Source organism: Mastigoproctus giganteus, chromosome 6 (assembly GCF_048544385.1).
Source record: "Mastigoproctus giganteus isolate SK-2022 chromosome 6, ASM4854438v1, whole genome shotgun sequence".
Taxonomy (NCBI): domain Eukaryota; kingdom Metazoa; phylum Arthropoda; class Arachnida; order Uropygi; family Thelyphonidae; genus Mastigoproctus; species Mastigoproctus giganteus.
Window position 1 is genome coordinate 218,200,047 of NC_143580.1, and position 17,759 is coordinate 218,217,805.

A 17,759-nucleotide genomic window follows, 5' to 3' on the forward strand; every position below is an offset into this window, starting at 1 on the left:
TTAAGGCTGTAGCGTTTCAAGATAAGGAACCAAAGCAACTCTTTCGTTACAATGCATCTTTACAACGATCTGCCACAAGCCATATTTCATTCAGACGTCCATGGAAGCGTGCGATGTAGTCATATACCACCAGATAGTATTCATCACGTTTGTAGCACAGTCCCATTTCCTGTAGACGGTATTGAAATAAGCTAACCTCCTTCCGGATACGTTCTTCTACCAAAAGGAAACCACCTATGGCTTGTACGTATACAATGACGTCATCTAGTTCGGTTATTTGAATGCGAGGCTAAAAGTTAAAAGAAAAGAAAAGAAAGAAATTTGTAATACTTAAGGGTATTTACGAGTTTTATACTTCATGTAATATATGAAGAATAAAAATCTTATATTTTTCCCAAGAAATTTATAAATATCTCTGAATTTTATTTCATATCTATGTATTTGGCTACCTTTATGTTAAAGAAAAATTCAAGCAGGCGTAAAAGCTTAAATTTTCCTTTCTAGCAGTCTTAATTGTTACCAACCGAAAAACAAAAAGGATGAAAATCTTTTAAAGTGGACTTTAAAGCTTGGTATCTGTCTGACGTACTTCAAACCACATAGCAACTTCTTTTTCAACCGTTTTGCTAAATTTGCACTAAATGGTATCCACTTATCCCTTAGCGAGACAGCACTACCACTTTTAGGGCGGTGACACATACACACCTGAACAAAAGTTTAGTACACTCTATAAAAAAATGATCAATTGAATTAAATGATGCCACCTGAAGACCATTCAAGACGATAAAAGATGACAAAAAAACATGTCATAATCTATATTGCAATAAAAAACATGGTCAACTGCAGCCATTATCAATTCATGTTGAGGGAAATTTTTATTCACACAGAAAGGGATGAGAAAGAGAGATTTTAAAGGTAAACTTTAATACCTTAAACTTCAGTTTATATCTTCACTTTATCTGAGGAATTAAGTTACAATAAGTTACAATGGACCATAATCTGCAACTTTGGTCCATTGCGAGTTGGCAGATCGGCCTATCTAGCAGTCAGGGGCTCGAACCCCGGTCTACTGCATTCCCAGCCACTCGGCTGCGGAGGCCTTTTCATATATATATAAATACTGGTTCCCAACTGGAGTGCCACTGAAACTAGGGGAAAGAATTTTAGAAATTCGAGGAGGAGGGCTACGTTTGTCACACCGATAACGGAACTACTACCACAGAGCCCAACGTTTGTAAACTAGCTGAGTCACATCAAACTTGGTCATTTGTCGGCCTCTAAAATAAATATAAATTTAATTTAATTTATGTATATTTATATTATAAGTACTTGGATTTTGGCAAAGCATTTTACTCGGTTCCTCATGAGAGATTACCATATAAACTTGAACAGGTTGGGATTACTGGTAAGATTCTAAGATGGGTTGCTGGGTGGCTTCAGGGCAGAAGGCAGAGGGCTGCGATTAATGAATATTCTTCAGATTGGTGTAACGTCAGGACCCTCAAGGATCTGTCCAAGAACAAATCCTTGAGGGTCCCCCCCTCGAAGGTCTGTTCTTGGACCACTGTTGTTTCTCATTTTCATAAGTGACATCGACGAAGGGATAAAAGGCGTGATGTCAGCAGACGACTAAAGATTGGTAGAGTCGTTAATGATCAGTGCCAAGCAGCGCTCCTTCAGGATGACTTGAACAGGCTTTAGGAATGGTCAGAAAAGTCGCAGCTAAGTTTTAATGCAGCAAAATGCTGCATAAATTCAAAGGTCAATGGATAGTTACCTGTATGAGGATGGAAGGACATAATTTGTATTTTCTTATCTATTTGGCGGGGTTTTTTTTTTTTTTTTTTTTTTGATAGTGCAACAAAAGCTTGCGGCTTCCTTGCACTATATGAAGAATACATATTGTATCTCCACGTATAAAAATTCATGAATACATTATCAGAATAAGCTCAGAATGTATACAGGTAAATATATTTTCAATTACTTTTATACAGGAAAATTGTTTTTATTTCCATAAAGGATGCTCTAATATTCTGCACCATCTTGTAGCTACAAATAAACAGATTTGAAAGTGATATAACACTGGAGAAACTCGTAAAATATTACAGCAAGAGAGAAGTCCATACGCAAGACTGTTACTTCTTAAATATCATAACTGCTCCCGCAGGTTTGGTTAAAGATATAAAAAGTTTTAATCCATGTCCATATTTTCTATACATCGTCTTTTCTTCCCTTCCCCTGTGGTATAGATTTTCTCCACCCTCCCACAAATCCTCGAGAAGCCATTGCTAACAACATGAATTATTTATGGTAGTGATTTTTATATAAGTCTTTTTCTCTCATCACTTTTTTTATATATATAAATAAACAGCATAATGACAAATGGTGGTTTGGAGAATGGCACTATTCTGGAACTCCATCTGACGCCTCGCTGAAGATTCCAATTGATTTCTCGGCCAACTCGAATATTGATCCTGTCGCAGAAGTAAATGGTTTCTATCTGGACACCGGTAAAGCGACCCTTACTGAAGAAAATGGAAAAACATGTTGAGAAACTCAAAAGAAATATTCAATAGTAAAAAGAATGCATTGAAAGCAACAGGGAAGCCGACCATATCATTATCTCACTGGGGTCGAGAATACGGCTGGAGTTTTGATGTGCTATTCAACTTTCTGAATAGAGTCAAACAAAATATAAAGGTACACTGACCTTTTTTTTTTCTTTTTTTCTTACAGAAAATGAACGTCAGCTCGTTTGGTGAGCACTTCTGAGCGCAACACTAAACGAAAGAAAGTACCACTTCTGGTGAAGTACACACTTAATTTCAAATATCAAAGTTGAAGGATTCTAGGATTTTCTCTTCTTTAATAAACTCGGATTAAAGAAAAATACTATTGCCCGCTTCAAAATATTTCACTATACATTCTTTGCATCTGTCTTCTTGTTCATGTGCATTGGAATCTTGCAACACAAGAAATAATCTAATTCTTTTATTACAGTTTCTTGCTTGGTTAAACATTAGAGTGCAATCACACTTTAACACATAACAGACCATTTTCTCTAGTTTTTACTAAAGATATAAAAAATTTTAATCTATGTCCGTAGACACTTTATATTTCCTCTTTCAGCCCCCCACATGGGGTTGAAAGATCATATAAGAAACTATGGACATGGAAGGAGGCAAACCAGGATGCGCAAACCATTGGTTTGTTTACCAATGCAAAGACGTTATAATTTAATCCTTGTTGAAACTTCGGGGAGGAAGGAAGATGAGGAAGAGGTATATTTTGGTGTGACACTAAGCCTTAGTTCTTACTTTAGCGATGCCCTTGACGGCGAGACGCTAGACAGCCAAAATGGTCTCTGTCTAGTCAATGTTGGTAGGTCTGTTCATTTTCCAAACAACCCTGTGATTTAGAATATTGATTTAAAAAGTATACAGTAGAATCAGGGTTTTCTAGGTGGGGGCTGCCCCTTTTTTATTTCGGTAAGACACAATATGTTAAATCCATGAAGCATTAGTAAATTGTGTGTTTGTTATTTAAAATTGACTTTTAGCACAGAATAATTTAATTATATCAAGTAAATGAAATGAATAATTATAGTAATTAAATAATAGTTTAATATATTAATTCATTTTAATACTTTTATTTTAAAAAGCTTTATGGACAATATGCAGCAGCCTTAGCAACTCAAATTGATTTTATCCATACAATTAATAACGTTAATTAATTATTCAGATATGAGTTAACGATTTTATTTAATTAGTATAACTTGATAGTATAAATGATCAAAAGACTAAATAAGAAAGCAATCACTGAAGTATGGAATGAAGATGAACGTGATGAAAACAAAGGCAATGATGATGGGTAAAAGATTAATTCCCTTCCGTATTGAGATACAGATGGAGTAAGATAGAACAGGTAGAGCACTTTAAGTCTCAGATTTTTAAGATTCAATCCAAAATTGCAATGACAAAACAATCTTTCAAGAATAAATTGTCATTGATTACGCAGAAGAAGATGTTGCAGGAAATTAGGAAGAAGGTAATAATGACATATATGTTGGTCAATGGCACTATATGCAGCAGAGACATGGATTCTAACAAAGAGAGACAAAAAGGTACTTGAGCCTTTCGAGATGTGGTGCTAGCGCAGGATGGAAAAAATTAAATGGACTGAAAAAGTGTCTAATAGTGATATTAATAGTAATGGAAACATGGAAGGAAATACGGAAGTATTAAGATGTGTCCAGGAACAAAGGAAAATTGTAGATAGAATAAGATCAACTAAACTCAAATGGGTGGACCACGTGATTCGACATGATGGTTTGGAGGGAAAACGCCCTAGATATAGACCAAAAAAGACCTTCATCGGTACATTGCTGGATGAAGCAGGACTTCGAAATTTTGAGGAACTAAAACAAACGACACAGGAGAGACAAAGATGGCGACAGCTCATCAGAAGAACTGACCAGTCAAAAGACTGAATTACTGATGATGATGAACTTGTGAATTAATTTTCATAATTAATAAATAGTGTTAATTTTTATGTCTCCCTTTCATTCCCTCTCTTTTTTGGGTGTCCAGGTACTATTTTTAAAGCTACATTACTCATTAAAACTAAAAGTAAAAATCTTTATTTCCCTTACGTTTTAATCCTGAATAAAAGAAGTTTAACTTTCAGTAACTAACTTGAGCTTGTGTGTCTTAAAATGTAAGTTTTCCCTAGTTAAAAGTTGCCAAATTTTATTTAAAAAAAACAACGCTTTCACATATAAACCTAACTTGGTTAGTCATTACGTAAACGTGCATTATTTCTGCATTTTCGATTCGCTACTCTCGCAATTATCCAGTTCACAGCACGTTCTAAAAATAAACAGAACGAACTCGATAATTAAATGATAGTTTTGTGGCCACCACTGCTATTGAGAGGATGTAACTGTTTGTCACGACACCAAGTGGACCAATAGGAGCTAAATGTGAAACAGCAATTCAAGAAAGGTTTGGAACATTACATAAATTTCCAATGTGTGTGCGTGATCACGTGATCATAACCACTATTTTTTTTGGATTATATGCATAGTTAATCTATAAGATCTACTTTCCGAGTTCGAAATAAAAGTAATATCAAATTTAAGTAAAATTGAAACTAAAATTAAAAGTTATAAATTATTTAATTTAAAACCATATAAATAATGCGCAAATCTATTCCAATCATCAGAGGGTACATGTTGAATTACAATTGCGAATTAGTGCGTTTCGGTATGACTGTTACCACATCGAGATTTCGCAATAGCCATTGCATCCCAATACTGGCTTGCCTAACTGTAAATGTAAAATATTTACCTATCAGCCTATTACCATGATCATTGTTAATTAAACATTCTAATCAAGATTTCCTCCTAAATCAGAAAGGAAATATTCACATTTTCACAGTATTGCAAATGTCATCTTCCGGTGAGGGTTACTTTGGCTTATTGCTGGAAGGTTGGGTTTTTCATCCAGAACCCTTGTGAGTAGCACAATTGGTATAATCACTGTCCTCCACGCACCGCGTAAAAAAGACCTCAGTTCCAATTCGTCAACGATGTGAGGAATTTTTATAGGCTTTTTTTACAAAGTGGCTGAGTTAGTCGATCTCAGGCCAGCGTAGCATGGTTTTCTTTCCTGTAAACTCAGGTTTTTCGTCCTGCAAACAGCAACTCAACAAGTGAACACGTGCAATTTACAGACATATTATATTATTTATATGGGAGCAATATGGCCTGAGTTGCTGATGAGCCTAAAACCTTACAACAACAACATTTTCATCCAGCAAAAAGAATATCAGCTATACTGCTGATCGTAGTTAGCGTACACGGTTACAAGAAAGGTAGTTGTGGGTTTCAAATATATACACTGCCACGAAAAATTCACGACTGGAGCCGAAACTTTAATTCTCCTTAACTCAATATCTATACAGTCATCATGAATGTGTAAACTCTTTTAGCCTAAGCTGCCTCGAAAATAAACGAATTTTTAAATTTAAATTTTAAAAAAATCTAAATTCATTTTTAATAAATAAAAAAATAAACAACCAAAGGTCTCAGAACAAACTCTAATTTTGTAATTGTGATATGAAAGGTTAATACTACACCCTTCCCCCCCAACAAAAATTCTCACTGGAGAGGACTTCAGATACAAGAGAAATTTGGACAGCGTAAGAGCTGCAAATTGTTATGCCCTGGTCAAAATATTAAATATGCACTAGTTCCCAATTGTAGAATGCCTCTAGCTACACCTTTGTATGGATTCTTATGCCCCTGACTTTTTGAGCGTATGGAGCGCTCCATTTGCCCCACCTGTTTCGACCCTGCTTATGGAGTTTCGTACACATATGGAGACCCAGTGGTATCATTTAACTCACTGATATCGTTTACTTCTTTACTTTTTCCACAGGAAAGTAGTAGTGATGACACCAAGGCTTTACAGCTCTATTTATATGTAGGCTCATCCATACTAAGTGTAAGGCTCACTCATACTAAGTGTGAGACTGTTCCATTTTGATTCAATAAGAGTTACCATACAGCAGGATGTCCAATCAGGATGGTGTACCAGACGAGAACATTACAAATAAGATTTTATTTATTTACTTACTTAAACTGTGAGCTGATAGGTCCCAATTGAGCACGAGATATCCTGGAACTTTGGAAAATACAGTACAAAGAACTGCCCAAATGGTCCAAATAAGAAATAGTACAGAAACACAAGGTGATTGAAAATTCGCAGAACCCAAATTGAGCAAGCTGACGTCTCATTTTTGTAAAATATATATATATAAACTGGACGTACTTCACTGTTGAGCAAAGACCTTGAAGATGTTAATCAACGTTTAATGCTCTAGCCCAAAAACATCAGGAGAAAACTTGCATCGCAAAGGTATGAAAGGACGCAGAAAGGACAGAATTCATGGGATACCTGGTTACTGAGCAACGCGAAGCTGTCACCCCCTCTTGCTCGTGGACGAACCCACCGCCTGGCAAGTATATAGGTACACTGCATTCATGTAGACGGTAATTCGATGTCAGTAGATAAACGTCGTGAGTTAACCGACTTTGAAAGAGGGATGATAGTGGATGCCCGACGCATGGGTCACTATCGCGGAAGTATTACAGAAATTGCACTATCCCCGTTCGACAGTATCAAGTGTGTATCGGTAATACGCCATTCCCGGGATAACATCTCATCGTGGACAGCGCTGTGGGCGGAGAAAGGTGGTGGATGAACGTGGCCATCGACGTTTGTGTCGCATTGTTTCAGCCAACCGGAGAACGACAGTGGCACAAATCACTGCCCACTTCAACGAGAGAGGTACCAGAAACGTCTCCACCAAGACCATCAGACAATCATTAGCCGCAATAGTTTATGAGAGCCGCCGACCCACCAGAGTCCCATTGCTAACACCATGACACAGGACTCTACGCCTCAACTGAGAAAAAGAACATCGGCACTGGACCTTGGCGATTGGATACTAGTCTCCTGGTCCGATGAGTCCCGTTTCCAGTTATTTCGAGCAGACGGGAGGGTGCGTATCTGGCGGAAACTTCACGAAGCTATGCACTCGTCATGTCAACAAGAAACTGTTCAGGAAGGTAGACAGTCGGTAATGGTTTGAAGAGTTTTCAACTGGCACCTGTTGGGACCTCGGGTACGTCTAGACGCATCTCTGAACGGTCCAGGTTATGTGTCCATCCTTGCAGACCATTTGTATACCTTCATGATCATCGTGCACCCACAGCAGGGCAATGGACTCTTCAAACAGGAAAAGGCGCCTTCCCACAGAGCCGTAGTGACTAGAACATGGTTCGAACGATGCTCTGTGGAGCATCTTTGGGATGCTGTGGAAAGGTCCGTACGAGCTTTGGATCCTCCACCCAGGAATGTGACGACTTATGGACAGTGGTGCAGCAAGCGTGGATGGAAATACTTGTGGAACGCTTTCGTGAACTAGTAGAGTCAATGCCTCGCCGTGTGACTGCCCTTATCCGGGCGAAAGATGGGGCTACCCATTACTAGGTAGGTATCCTCTGATGTCTGTCCACTCAGTGTACTTTCAAATGATTTTGTGAATATAACAGTGCTAAATCAAACAAAATGCCACTGCATAAAATTAACAGAGATTACCGCTGCAGGTCCAGATTTAGGAGGCATTCTGTGGAAGCGTTTCGGAAGATACAACGAGACCGTGTAAATCTGTGAGCACGTAAAGTTGACATCTGTTGATTTTGCTTCCTTCACATGAACGATACCAGCTGGACGAGTTGGTTCAATCACTTCGAAGTGAGAGTTGATACCTACAAAATAGAAGCGTTATAAACATTTATAAATAAATCACAGTAAGTTTTATTGCAGTTCTAATTAAATATGCTATAATTTGTTCATATTACTATTTTATTAATTAATTATTTTATTCCAATGTTGCATTAATTTTGTTAACATTACATTAGCTAAACTTCCTAAATTAGTTTAAAATTAAGTAGTAATTAAAATAAGTAGTAATGTTTTCAATTGCTTTAAATATCAATAAAAATAAACTAAAATTCCGTTTCTTTTGCACGTCTTTACAGATTTGCTACCATTTGTTTTCGCTGAGTTCTTCTGCTGTGGCCATAATAAAAATGTCTTCTGATGACGTTAACAGCGCCATCTCTATATATTTTTTAAATATTTAATAGCCACAGCGCTTCAGAAATCTATCTTATATATTGCACTGAAGGTCTCTGGATGCAGCTATTCAATTTTAACCACCCTTTCTTTGATTTAAGAGAAAGATGGAAATGCTGCTTGGATTACTTCAGAATAGGAGAATATAACATTCATGACATAAACTATAAATCACCTTTTAAAACGTGGATTGTGTAAATATTTCTTCCCAAAACTTAACAACTTTTCGGGTTACAACCGGTCTACAGTTAAACCAGCTCGTGGAAAATTCTATGTGCGCTGGTACTTGTGGGTCAGTTCTAACCATTTTTTTTTTAAATACTATATTAAAAGATGTTGTTGTTGTTGTGGTGTTTACGCACATCAGCAAATTAAGCCATATTGCACAGTATATAACATGTCTGACAAATGCGTGTGTGTTCTGTGATCAATTTGCTGTTTGCGGGACGAAAAACTCGAGTTTCCGGGAGAAAAAACCATGATACCAATGCCTAACACCGACTAACTCAGCCATTTTGTGAATAAGGCCCATGAAAATTACTCGTGTCACTGACGGGATTCGAACTCTGTTTCCTCTACGTCCAGCGTGGGGAGGACGATGATTATACTAACTGTGCTACCCACGAGGGCTTATAGTACTGAAATTAGCATATAGGGATACCCAGTTTTCTCTGTTTGCAGGTATACTAGCTGTGATTGAAGAAGAAAGGATCTCCGCCATAAAAGATGGGGTGCGAAAAGATGTTAGTGACAAAAAGGGTTAGTGAATGGAAAAAAGATGTTAGTGAGCGGCAAAAAAGAGTGATAACATTTGGCAGTCTAAAGAAGATCCTTTTAAAGAAGTAGCTGAATTTTCTGGTCTTTCAGAAAGAACAATAATAAGAGTTTTTAAGGAATGGTGTGAGTCAAAATCCACCAGAAATGAGGCAGAATTGTGGTCGAAAGACTGTGCTAACTGATCGTGATCGGCGACGAATATCGTGTTTGATAAACGAAAAACGATTTCAAACAAGACAAGATTTAACTTGTCATGTTTAACTTGGTTAATGGCCAACAGTTAACCAAGGACCATTGCTTCTCGGCCTTTTGGCTAAAATCAAAATGTAGTTAATCAAGGACATCAGCTGATTTCAGAAAGAACATTTCAAAGAGAACTGCTTAGTGGCCAACAGTTAACCAAGGACCATTGCTTCTCGGCCTTTTGGCTAAGATCAAAATGTAGTTAATCAAGGACATCAGCTGATTTCAGAAAGAACATTTCAAAGAGAACTGCAACGTGGATATTTGGAATAGGGCCCGAAAAAGACCAATATTAACAGCTGTGCATAAAATGCCAGGCTAATATGGACTAAAAGGCATAAAAACTGAACTGTTGACGGACTGTAAATCTGTGATACAATCAAACGTAACCAAATTTTACCTATACTCTAATGATGCCAGGAATCAATTACTAGGAGACGCAATAAGGCATTCCATCCAGACTGTGTGTAAAGTATTGTACAGGTTGGTAGAGGGTCAGTGATGTTTTGGGGAAGTTTCAACTATTATAAAGTGGTTGTTCCTAATTGAAACACACCAGGATGAATCAGGCTGGCTAAAAAAATATTCTCGATCAGGTTGTAACTTTTTCTGAACATGAGGGAAATCATGAGGACACACATGATCTCAATTCTTCTGTGTTCCAGAATGACAACTGTGTGATTCACAGGATCGCTGCTGTTTCAAACTGGCACCAGGAACACGAGGGAATAGTAGAGCATTTAAATTGGTCAGCCAAAATATAGGACTATCTTGAACAGAAAGACAAAACGCAACGACAGCATCCACGCTCAATGAATTATGGACGCGCAGCTCAATTGACTTCAGAATGGCCTAATATTAATATAAACTATTTAATGAGTCTAGGCGAATGCTTACCACCAAGAATTCATGAAATCATACGTGTTAAAGAAGGGGTTACACATTATTAATTGAACAATTACACTGGCGATTAATTTTTTGTCCAGTGTATGTACGAAAATGAACTATCTGGAGCCATGGTAAGCAAAGTAGGAATAACAGCCTTCGTTGTATGAAAGTGGACAGGAACGGATAATAGAAAGCTGCTCATCATCGGTAAATCAGCCAACCAGCGTGGATTGCAGTCAATACCACTGAAATACGCGTCCAACTGCAGCGCCTGGATAACCTCTTAAAGAGTGGCTGATAGAATTCAACAAAGAAATGGTTATGAGAAAGCGTACTGTATGTATCCTGCTAGGTAATTTTACATCCTACAAAATTGATGTTAAGACCCAGGCCATGGAAAACTTTTTATGTTCTGGTCTTGGAAACAATAAAATTGAAAGAAAAGAGGAAGAAGATGAGCAAGGACCATTGCTTCTCGGCCTTTTTTGGCTAAGATCAAAGTGTAGTTAATCAAGGACATCAGCTGATGAAAACGCTTTAGAAAACGACATAAGAGCAGAAATATGCAAAACCACTAAGCAAAAAAAACTTTATTTAATTTTTTTAAAAAAGTACATAAAAAAGACAATCGGCCATTTTCGTACTGATTTCAACATTGTACAAGTTCGTTATGGTGAAATTGGATGTTAATTTAAAAATGTATTGCATGTCATTTAATTTATTTAAATTTAAAAAAAATTATATAAAAAATTTCTTCATTTATGCTATAAACTTATTAAAATATTATTACATAAAAAAATCACTGCGTACATGCATTTAGAAATTACTGTATTTATAGAATAGTTACAAAATAAACACGCAATAGGTGATTCAGGTAATTTAGATCATAAAGGTATTATCCAAGAAAAACAAAATATGGAGATAAGTTCTAAAATACTGTATCCTTAAATACAAATATCGATAAAATATTTGCTGTCTGACATGGACGCCGGCAGCATGGTGTAAGTGAACCACCTTTGGATTCTGAAGTAATACACTATTTTTAATATTTGCATTAATTTATTGAAACAAGATATTGCATGTATTCAAAAATTTGGTGAACAAAAAATTTATTCCCACATGCACCACCTTGCAAAATATCCTGCTGGCGCCCATGCTATCTGATTTCAATTTAATACGTGATTGCAATCTATGCCATCCTCCTTGAATTAGGAGAAAACTTTTTCGAATTCAAAATGGCTGCTGATTTCTAATGCCCAACAAAATCTCCATTCATTCATTCCTTTATTAATGTTATAGAATTGCATTTCTGTATCGTGGCGCATTGAAAGCGTACTGGGCCCATAACCCAGAGGTTCGTAGATCTAAACCACGCTCTTCTATATACTTGAATTTTGATTTGATACTTTTAAATCACAGTCTGTTGTAATCACTGCATATTGTTTGACTTTCTAATTTTTACACGATAGTTGGTATTGTGAGGAATTCATCCTCAGTTTCTCATTTGCCCCTAACCTGATTACTTATGATGTCATAGCATTGCTTTTCCCTGATATAAGTCAATACATGTATAAGATTGATCTAAACGTAGCAGAGTGGCGCAGTGGAAGCGTGCTGGGCCCATAACCCAGAGGTCCGTGGATCGAAACCACGCTCTGCTATAATTTTTAAATCAAAGGTTGTCGTAATATCAGCATATTGTTTGACTTTCTAATTTGTAAAGGACAGTTGGTATTAGTAGTACGAATTCATCTCCAGTTTCTCATTTGCATATAAAGCAATCCTTGTCGATATTTTATGTTGTTTTATTCATACTTGGCCCCAGTTCGCGGTCTTTACCGCCCGAGGCACACCTGAATTTTATCGTTGTTTTAAAACTATTGATTACAATTGCTCCCCATAATTTTATCCTTTATGCCGAGAAATAGTTTATTTATTTTCATGCTTTTCCGTCCAGTCAACGTCATCTATTCACAACATATGAAATACAGATACATATGAATGTCAATGCATTGAATTTCCCTGATGTAAGTCAATATAACAAATATTTGAACGTAGCAGAGTGGCGCAGTGGAAGCGTGCTGGGCCCATAACCCAGAGGTCCGTGGATCGAAACCACGCTCTGCTATACTTTTTTTTTTTTTTTTTAATCCAGCCAGTTTTACATTAAAGGTAGCCTCCAATATCATTTGACACTGTAACTTCCCATTTAATAAACAAACTTTTTTTGGACATGATGGATTTTTTCCCCCAAAATAACTGATCCCATAAGCCGACTATCTACATTTATAAAAATTTAAGCAGATAACGTAGTCACTTCAGAATATTTAACTGGAGTTCTTCATCCATTTGGAATTTCTGTCATTTCAGATACTCTTTCAATGCTACGAACAAGTGAAAATAATTGGAGGTCGAGTTCAAAGGAAGATTATTCCTCTTTTGAGCTTGTCCACTGTCTCAATGTGCCGGACTGATTTCATTGTGGTCTCTTTTTTCCAAAGATTAATTTTAGATAACACCTATGAGTCCCAAAAATAATCAACATATCACTTCGCCTGCTAAAGCTTGGACTTTGGATATGGATATGTTTTATAGCGAAATTTCTTGGACAGTTTCTTGTTTTTTGCACCATAGTGGTGAATTCAGGATTCATCTCCAGTCACAACATCGTTTAAAAATGCATCCTTTTCGAGTTTGAAACGGACAAAAGTTTTTGTTAAACTTCAATAACCGAACTTTGAAGTGCAGTTATTGAAATTTCTTTCATTTATTGAAGTTAGTGAATATGCTTTGTTTAAAACAGTGTATTAAGCGAACAAATAGAAACGCTGCTGCTTCCATGCTGACCGAAACACACGGAGAGCCTGTTCTACCTATAAAATATTAGCTACATGGAGAGCCTATACCTAACTTGCTGCACCATCTAGCGCGCAGATTATGAACTAAGAGACATTACTTAATAAGGTACATGTGTCGAGAAAGAAAAGTTCATGTAGAATCAGTCTTAGAAAGCTCTGTATTCCTAATTCATTTCTTTTATCAGTTTCAACTAAGTATTTTATATAATCCTTCTTTAAATTTGCATGAGCTTTCCAGTTTCATAAGATTACATGGGAGTTTGCTCCAATAGTTAATTACTCTTTAACTGAAAGAAAAATTTCTTATGTCTGGTCCACAGTTTTCCCTTCTAAGTTTAAATTTATGTCTCCTTATTTGTGTTGCCTGAGAAAGAAAAAAGATATTTTCCAATGTTTAACTTACCAACCCTTTCAAAGTTTAATTGCGAATAAAAGTATAGCAATAGTTTTTTTGATGTCTTTTTTTAAGAATTGAATTTTTTCTAATAGTGCTAAAATAGTTACACCCAAATACTTAACAACAAATACAAATACTAAAACTTAATTATAGCAACATAATGAATAATAATTCATTACATTGGTATAATTAAGTTTTAGTATTTGTGTTTGTATTGGTCGATCCCGGAAACTCGGGTTTTTCATCCAGCTTCATTTGGGTGTAACTATCTCCACTAATAATTATTAGTGATCTTATGCTATTATATTTAAATATATATATATATGTATATATTGGTCAAAACAGTATATATTTTGACCAATATATACAACTTACTCATTTCTCCAACAAATATCGACCATATCATTCGCGAACTACAGATGCAAAAGATGGCAAGCTACTTATCGACCCTCTTGGGCAGCACAGTTGGTATAATCACCATTCTCCCCATACTGGGTGGAAAACAACTGAGTGCGAATCCCATCGACAACGCTTTGAATTTTTATGGGTCTTTTTCTCAACGTGGCAGAGTTAATCAGTCTTAGGCGAAGGTATAGTGATTTTTCTCTCCCGGAAACTCGGGTTTTTCATCCAGCAAATAGCAAATCGACCGCATAACGCATACAATTTACACACATATTATAAGATTTGGATAAAAAAAAAATCAATACTGATGGCATTCTTCTTCTTGTTGAGACTACACACATGAGGGGGCAAAAATGCAAATTGAGGAAGGATGGTTACAAGATAGATGTGTGGAAGTGTTGGGACAAACTTCCACCTGTTGTTGTGGACGTGGCTGGTTTCAATAAATTCAGGTAGAAGTGGACAAATTATTGGAGGGGACGGATAGGTGGAATATATATATTTTTTTTTTTTTTTTGCTGATGCTGTATAGGTTTTCTTTCTTGCATCGTTTGCCACTATTAATACTAATACATGGATTGTATTTTATTGTGACTTGACCCAGTACACAATTATAAGATCATAATAAAATGTATAAGGTATTTGTTTAAGTCACTTACCATGTTTGTATAAATGAAGAGGCATAAAAGCTTTCCAGATACCTGCCTTTGAGAAGTCGCAGAAGTTTGGAGAATAAGTAGCAAAACGAGCCCCATAATACCGGCGCTTCTGTATTCCAGCTCGATAACTAGCAAGTACGTCGAATTTTGGACATTCGATACCTTAAAATATAAAAAGAGTTCCTGTTTCGGGACATTCTGTTCAATACAATTTAAGTGGAAATTTAAAACTTCGTTTTAATCATTTGAATAATTTATTAATAATTTATTTTCAATAAGTTTTTATATTTTATAATTAATAATATAAATGATTTTTATTTTGAATTTTTAGTTTATTATAGCTCAAAAAAGAAATTTACAATTCTGGAAATTCTAGAAACAATTCTTGAATTAGAATATCAACGGAATAAGCAGAGGGCGCTAAAAGCGTCTTGATGAATCTATCGAATAGTTTGTCAGGGTGGAATATGCACTGGTGTGCAAAACTTAAGGACCAACACTATTTCTAAAGGTTACAACCACAAAATCTTTACTTAACGTACTCTTTCTGGACGTCAGCTAATCTGGCGAGAGGTTGGCACACGGTATCACCCCGCAAACATCTCTTATGGCCGTCGAGGTGTTCTCGTCTGGGGAGGCGTTATTTTGGATGGACGTACACAACTCCAGATACTGGAAGGCGGTACTGTAACCGGTGCACGCTACTATACTGAGGTAATCCTTCCCCATGTGCGTCTGTTCCGAGGTGCCATTGGCCCCGAGTTCGTGTTTATGGATGATAACGCCACACCCCATCGCACTGCAGCTGTTGATATGCTTTTGGAAAGTGAGAACATTGTTCGTATGGATTGGCCTGCCCGTTTCTCCCGACCGATCTAAATCCCATCGAATTGGGATTTAGATCCAACATATGGGACGCTCTGGGGAGACGCCTAGGGGCACGTCCACACCCACCAGAAAATGTTCACCAGCTGAAGATGGCGCTGACAGAGGAATGGACGATGTTACAGCAAGAACTTATCAGCAACATTGTTCTAAGTATGGAAAGGCGGTGCAAAGCCTGCATCAACATTAGGGGTGGCCATATCACCTACTGAGGACAACCCCTTTGTTCCATCTTTGGTAGTGATGCATCTGTATCATGGCAACCAGTGATATGTTGCCATTTTTGAATAAAATCCCTCTGAGCCGTTTTGTTTGTTTCCGTTGTTGTGTCGGTGGTTTCCTTCATCATTTCTGTACCTCTCGAGGTTCCTTTGGTATGCTTTTCCCATATCCAGGTCACTCCTATGAGAAGCTACAGGTGAAAACCTGACTGGTCCTTAAGTTTTGCACACCAGTGTACGAAGTTTACGTGAACGATTATCATTACTTGCAATTCTCTATATACTGTGTAGATAATAAGAAACATATTTATATGTTATTTATCGTATTTGGAGGATAAAAATCTGATGGACCAACCTTTGCACACCCTGAGTCGAGTTGTTCTTGTAAGATCTGTTAGTCGTTCACCGCCGGAATAATTAGGGAGTTTCGTAACATCTGGAGATCGGAATTTTGTAGCGTACATCCAGATTTCGTACTGACCTGCTGCAGTGGACATCTGTCTGGAAAAGTAATAATTTTTATTGGTAAAACTTTAGATTAGGTGCACTCTCCAGACTGTCGGCAAGGAGAAGAGGAAGAAGGCAGTGATTAACATGCTTAACTCCCTATGGTTAGTTTTATTAGGGTGTTTATCTCCCCCCCCCCCTTGACGCTGTTTTAAAATCGGGAACTCATTTTCCTATTTTAAAACAGTAAGAAGGGAAGGATAAACACCCTAAGACTGACGCAGTCTGGAGGGTGCATTCTAAAGTAAATTTCAGCCAATTATTATTGTGTTATTGAATAAGGAACAATTGCGTAAACCTTATATGTGGATATTAAACAGCACACAATCAGATAATGTAAAGGTAACTCTGAGCTTAAAACGTATGAGTAGGAGTATGTTAACTCATATTCGATGTAAAAGTACTATACGTTTATGTTTATTTAACCTTTCATATTTGCAATTATTATAAAACAAATGTACAGTATGAAGGGTTTACTTGAGTAGTCTGGTAATATTTTACTTTTCAACATAGTCCCCTTTGAGGTCAATACATTTTTGCCACCGATGCTGCAATGTGCTAATTCCAGCTGCGAAGAAAGTTTTCTCTTGGACCTTCAGAAATGTAGCAATGATGCCACCGTCGATGGAAAAATGGATGCTAGCCAGATATTTTTTTTCAAATTAGGAAATAAGTGAAAGGCCAATGGCGCTAGATCTGATGAATATGGGAGATGGTTTCAGATTTCAAAGCCGTTCTCTCGCAAGGAAAGAACGGAGGTGAGAAAGAAAAACGGAGAGAGAGAGAGAGAGCGGGAGAAGCAGACAGAGAGGAAGATAGGCAAACTGAGAAAGAGAAACAGTCAGGGAGAAAGAGAGAGAGAGGTAGACACAGAGAGAAAGGGGAGAAACGGACAGGCAGACAGAGAGAAAGAACCTGAAAGAAAGAAACATGCACAGGGAGAAAGAAACTGAAAGAGAGAAAGACAAGCAGAGAGAAACGGAAAGAGAAAGGAAGAGGGATATACAGGCGGAGAGAGAAATTGAGAGAGAGAGAGGGGGGGGAAATAGAGAAGTAGTAGATAGAGGGAAGCAGACAGAGAGAAAGGAGGAGCAACAGACAGGTAGACAGAGAAAGAGATATAGAGTTAGACGGAGAGTGGGGGGGCAGATATAGAGGAGGGAGAGATAAAGAGAAATAGAGAGGAGAGAAACAGACAGGCAGATAGAGGGAAG

At 37.1% G+C, this 17,759-nt stretch overlaps 1 protein-coding gene across 1 annotated transcript in view; it reads right to left on the reverse strand.

The window, feature by feature from the left end:
- LOC150084986 (uncharacterized) overlaps nt 1-17,759 on the reverse strand; it is a 52,245-nt gene continuing 34,486 nt past the window's right edge. The window contains exons 5-8 of the mRNA XM_090376422.1: nt 16,394-16,539; nt 14,933-15,094; nt 8,166-8,335; nt 1-289 (exon numbers count right to left, since the gene is read on the reverse strand). Coding sequence (XP_090232548.1) covers nt 47-289; nt 8,166-8,335; nt 14,933-15,094; nt 16,394-16,539 — 721 coding nt within the window. The 3' untranslated portion in view covers nt 1-46. The remainder of the gene's footprint in view (nt 290-8,165; nt 8,336-14,932; nt 15,095-16,393; nt 16,540-17,759) is intronic.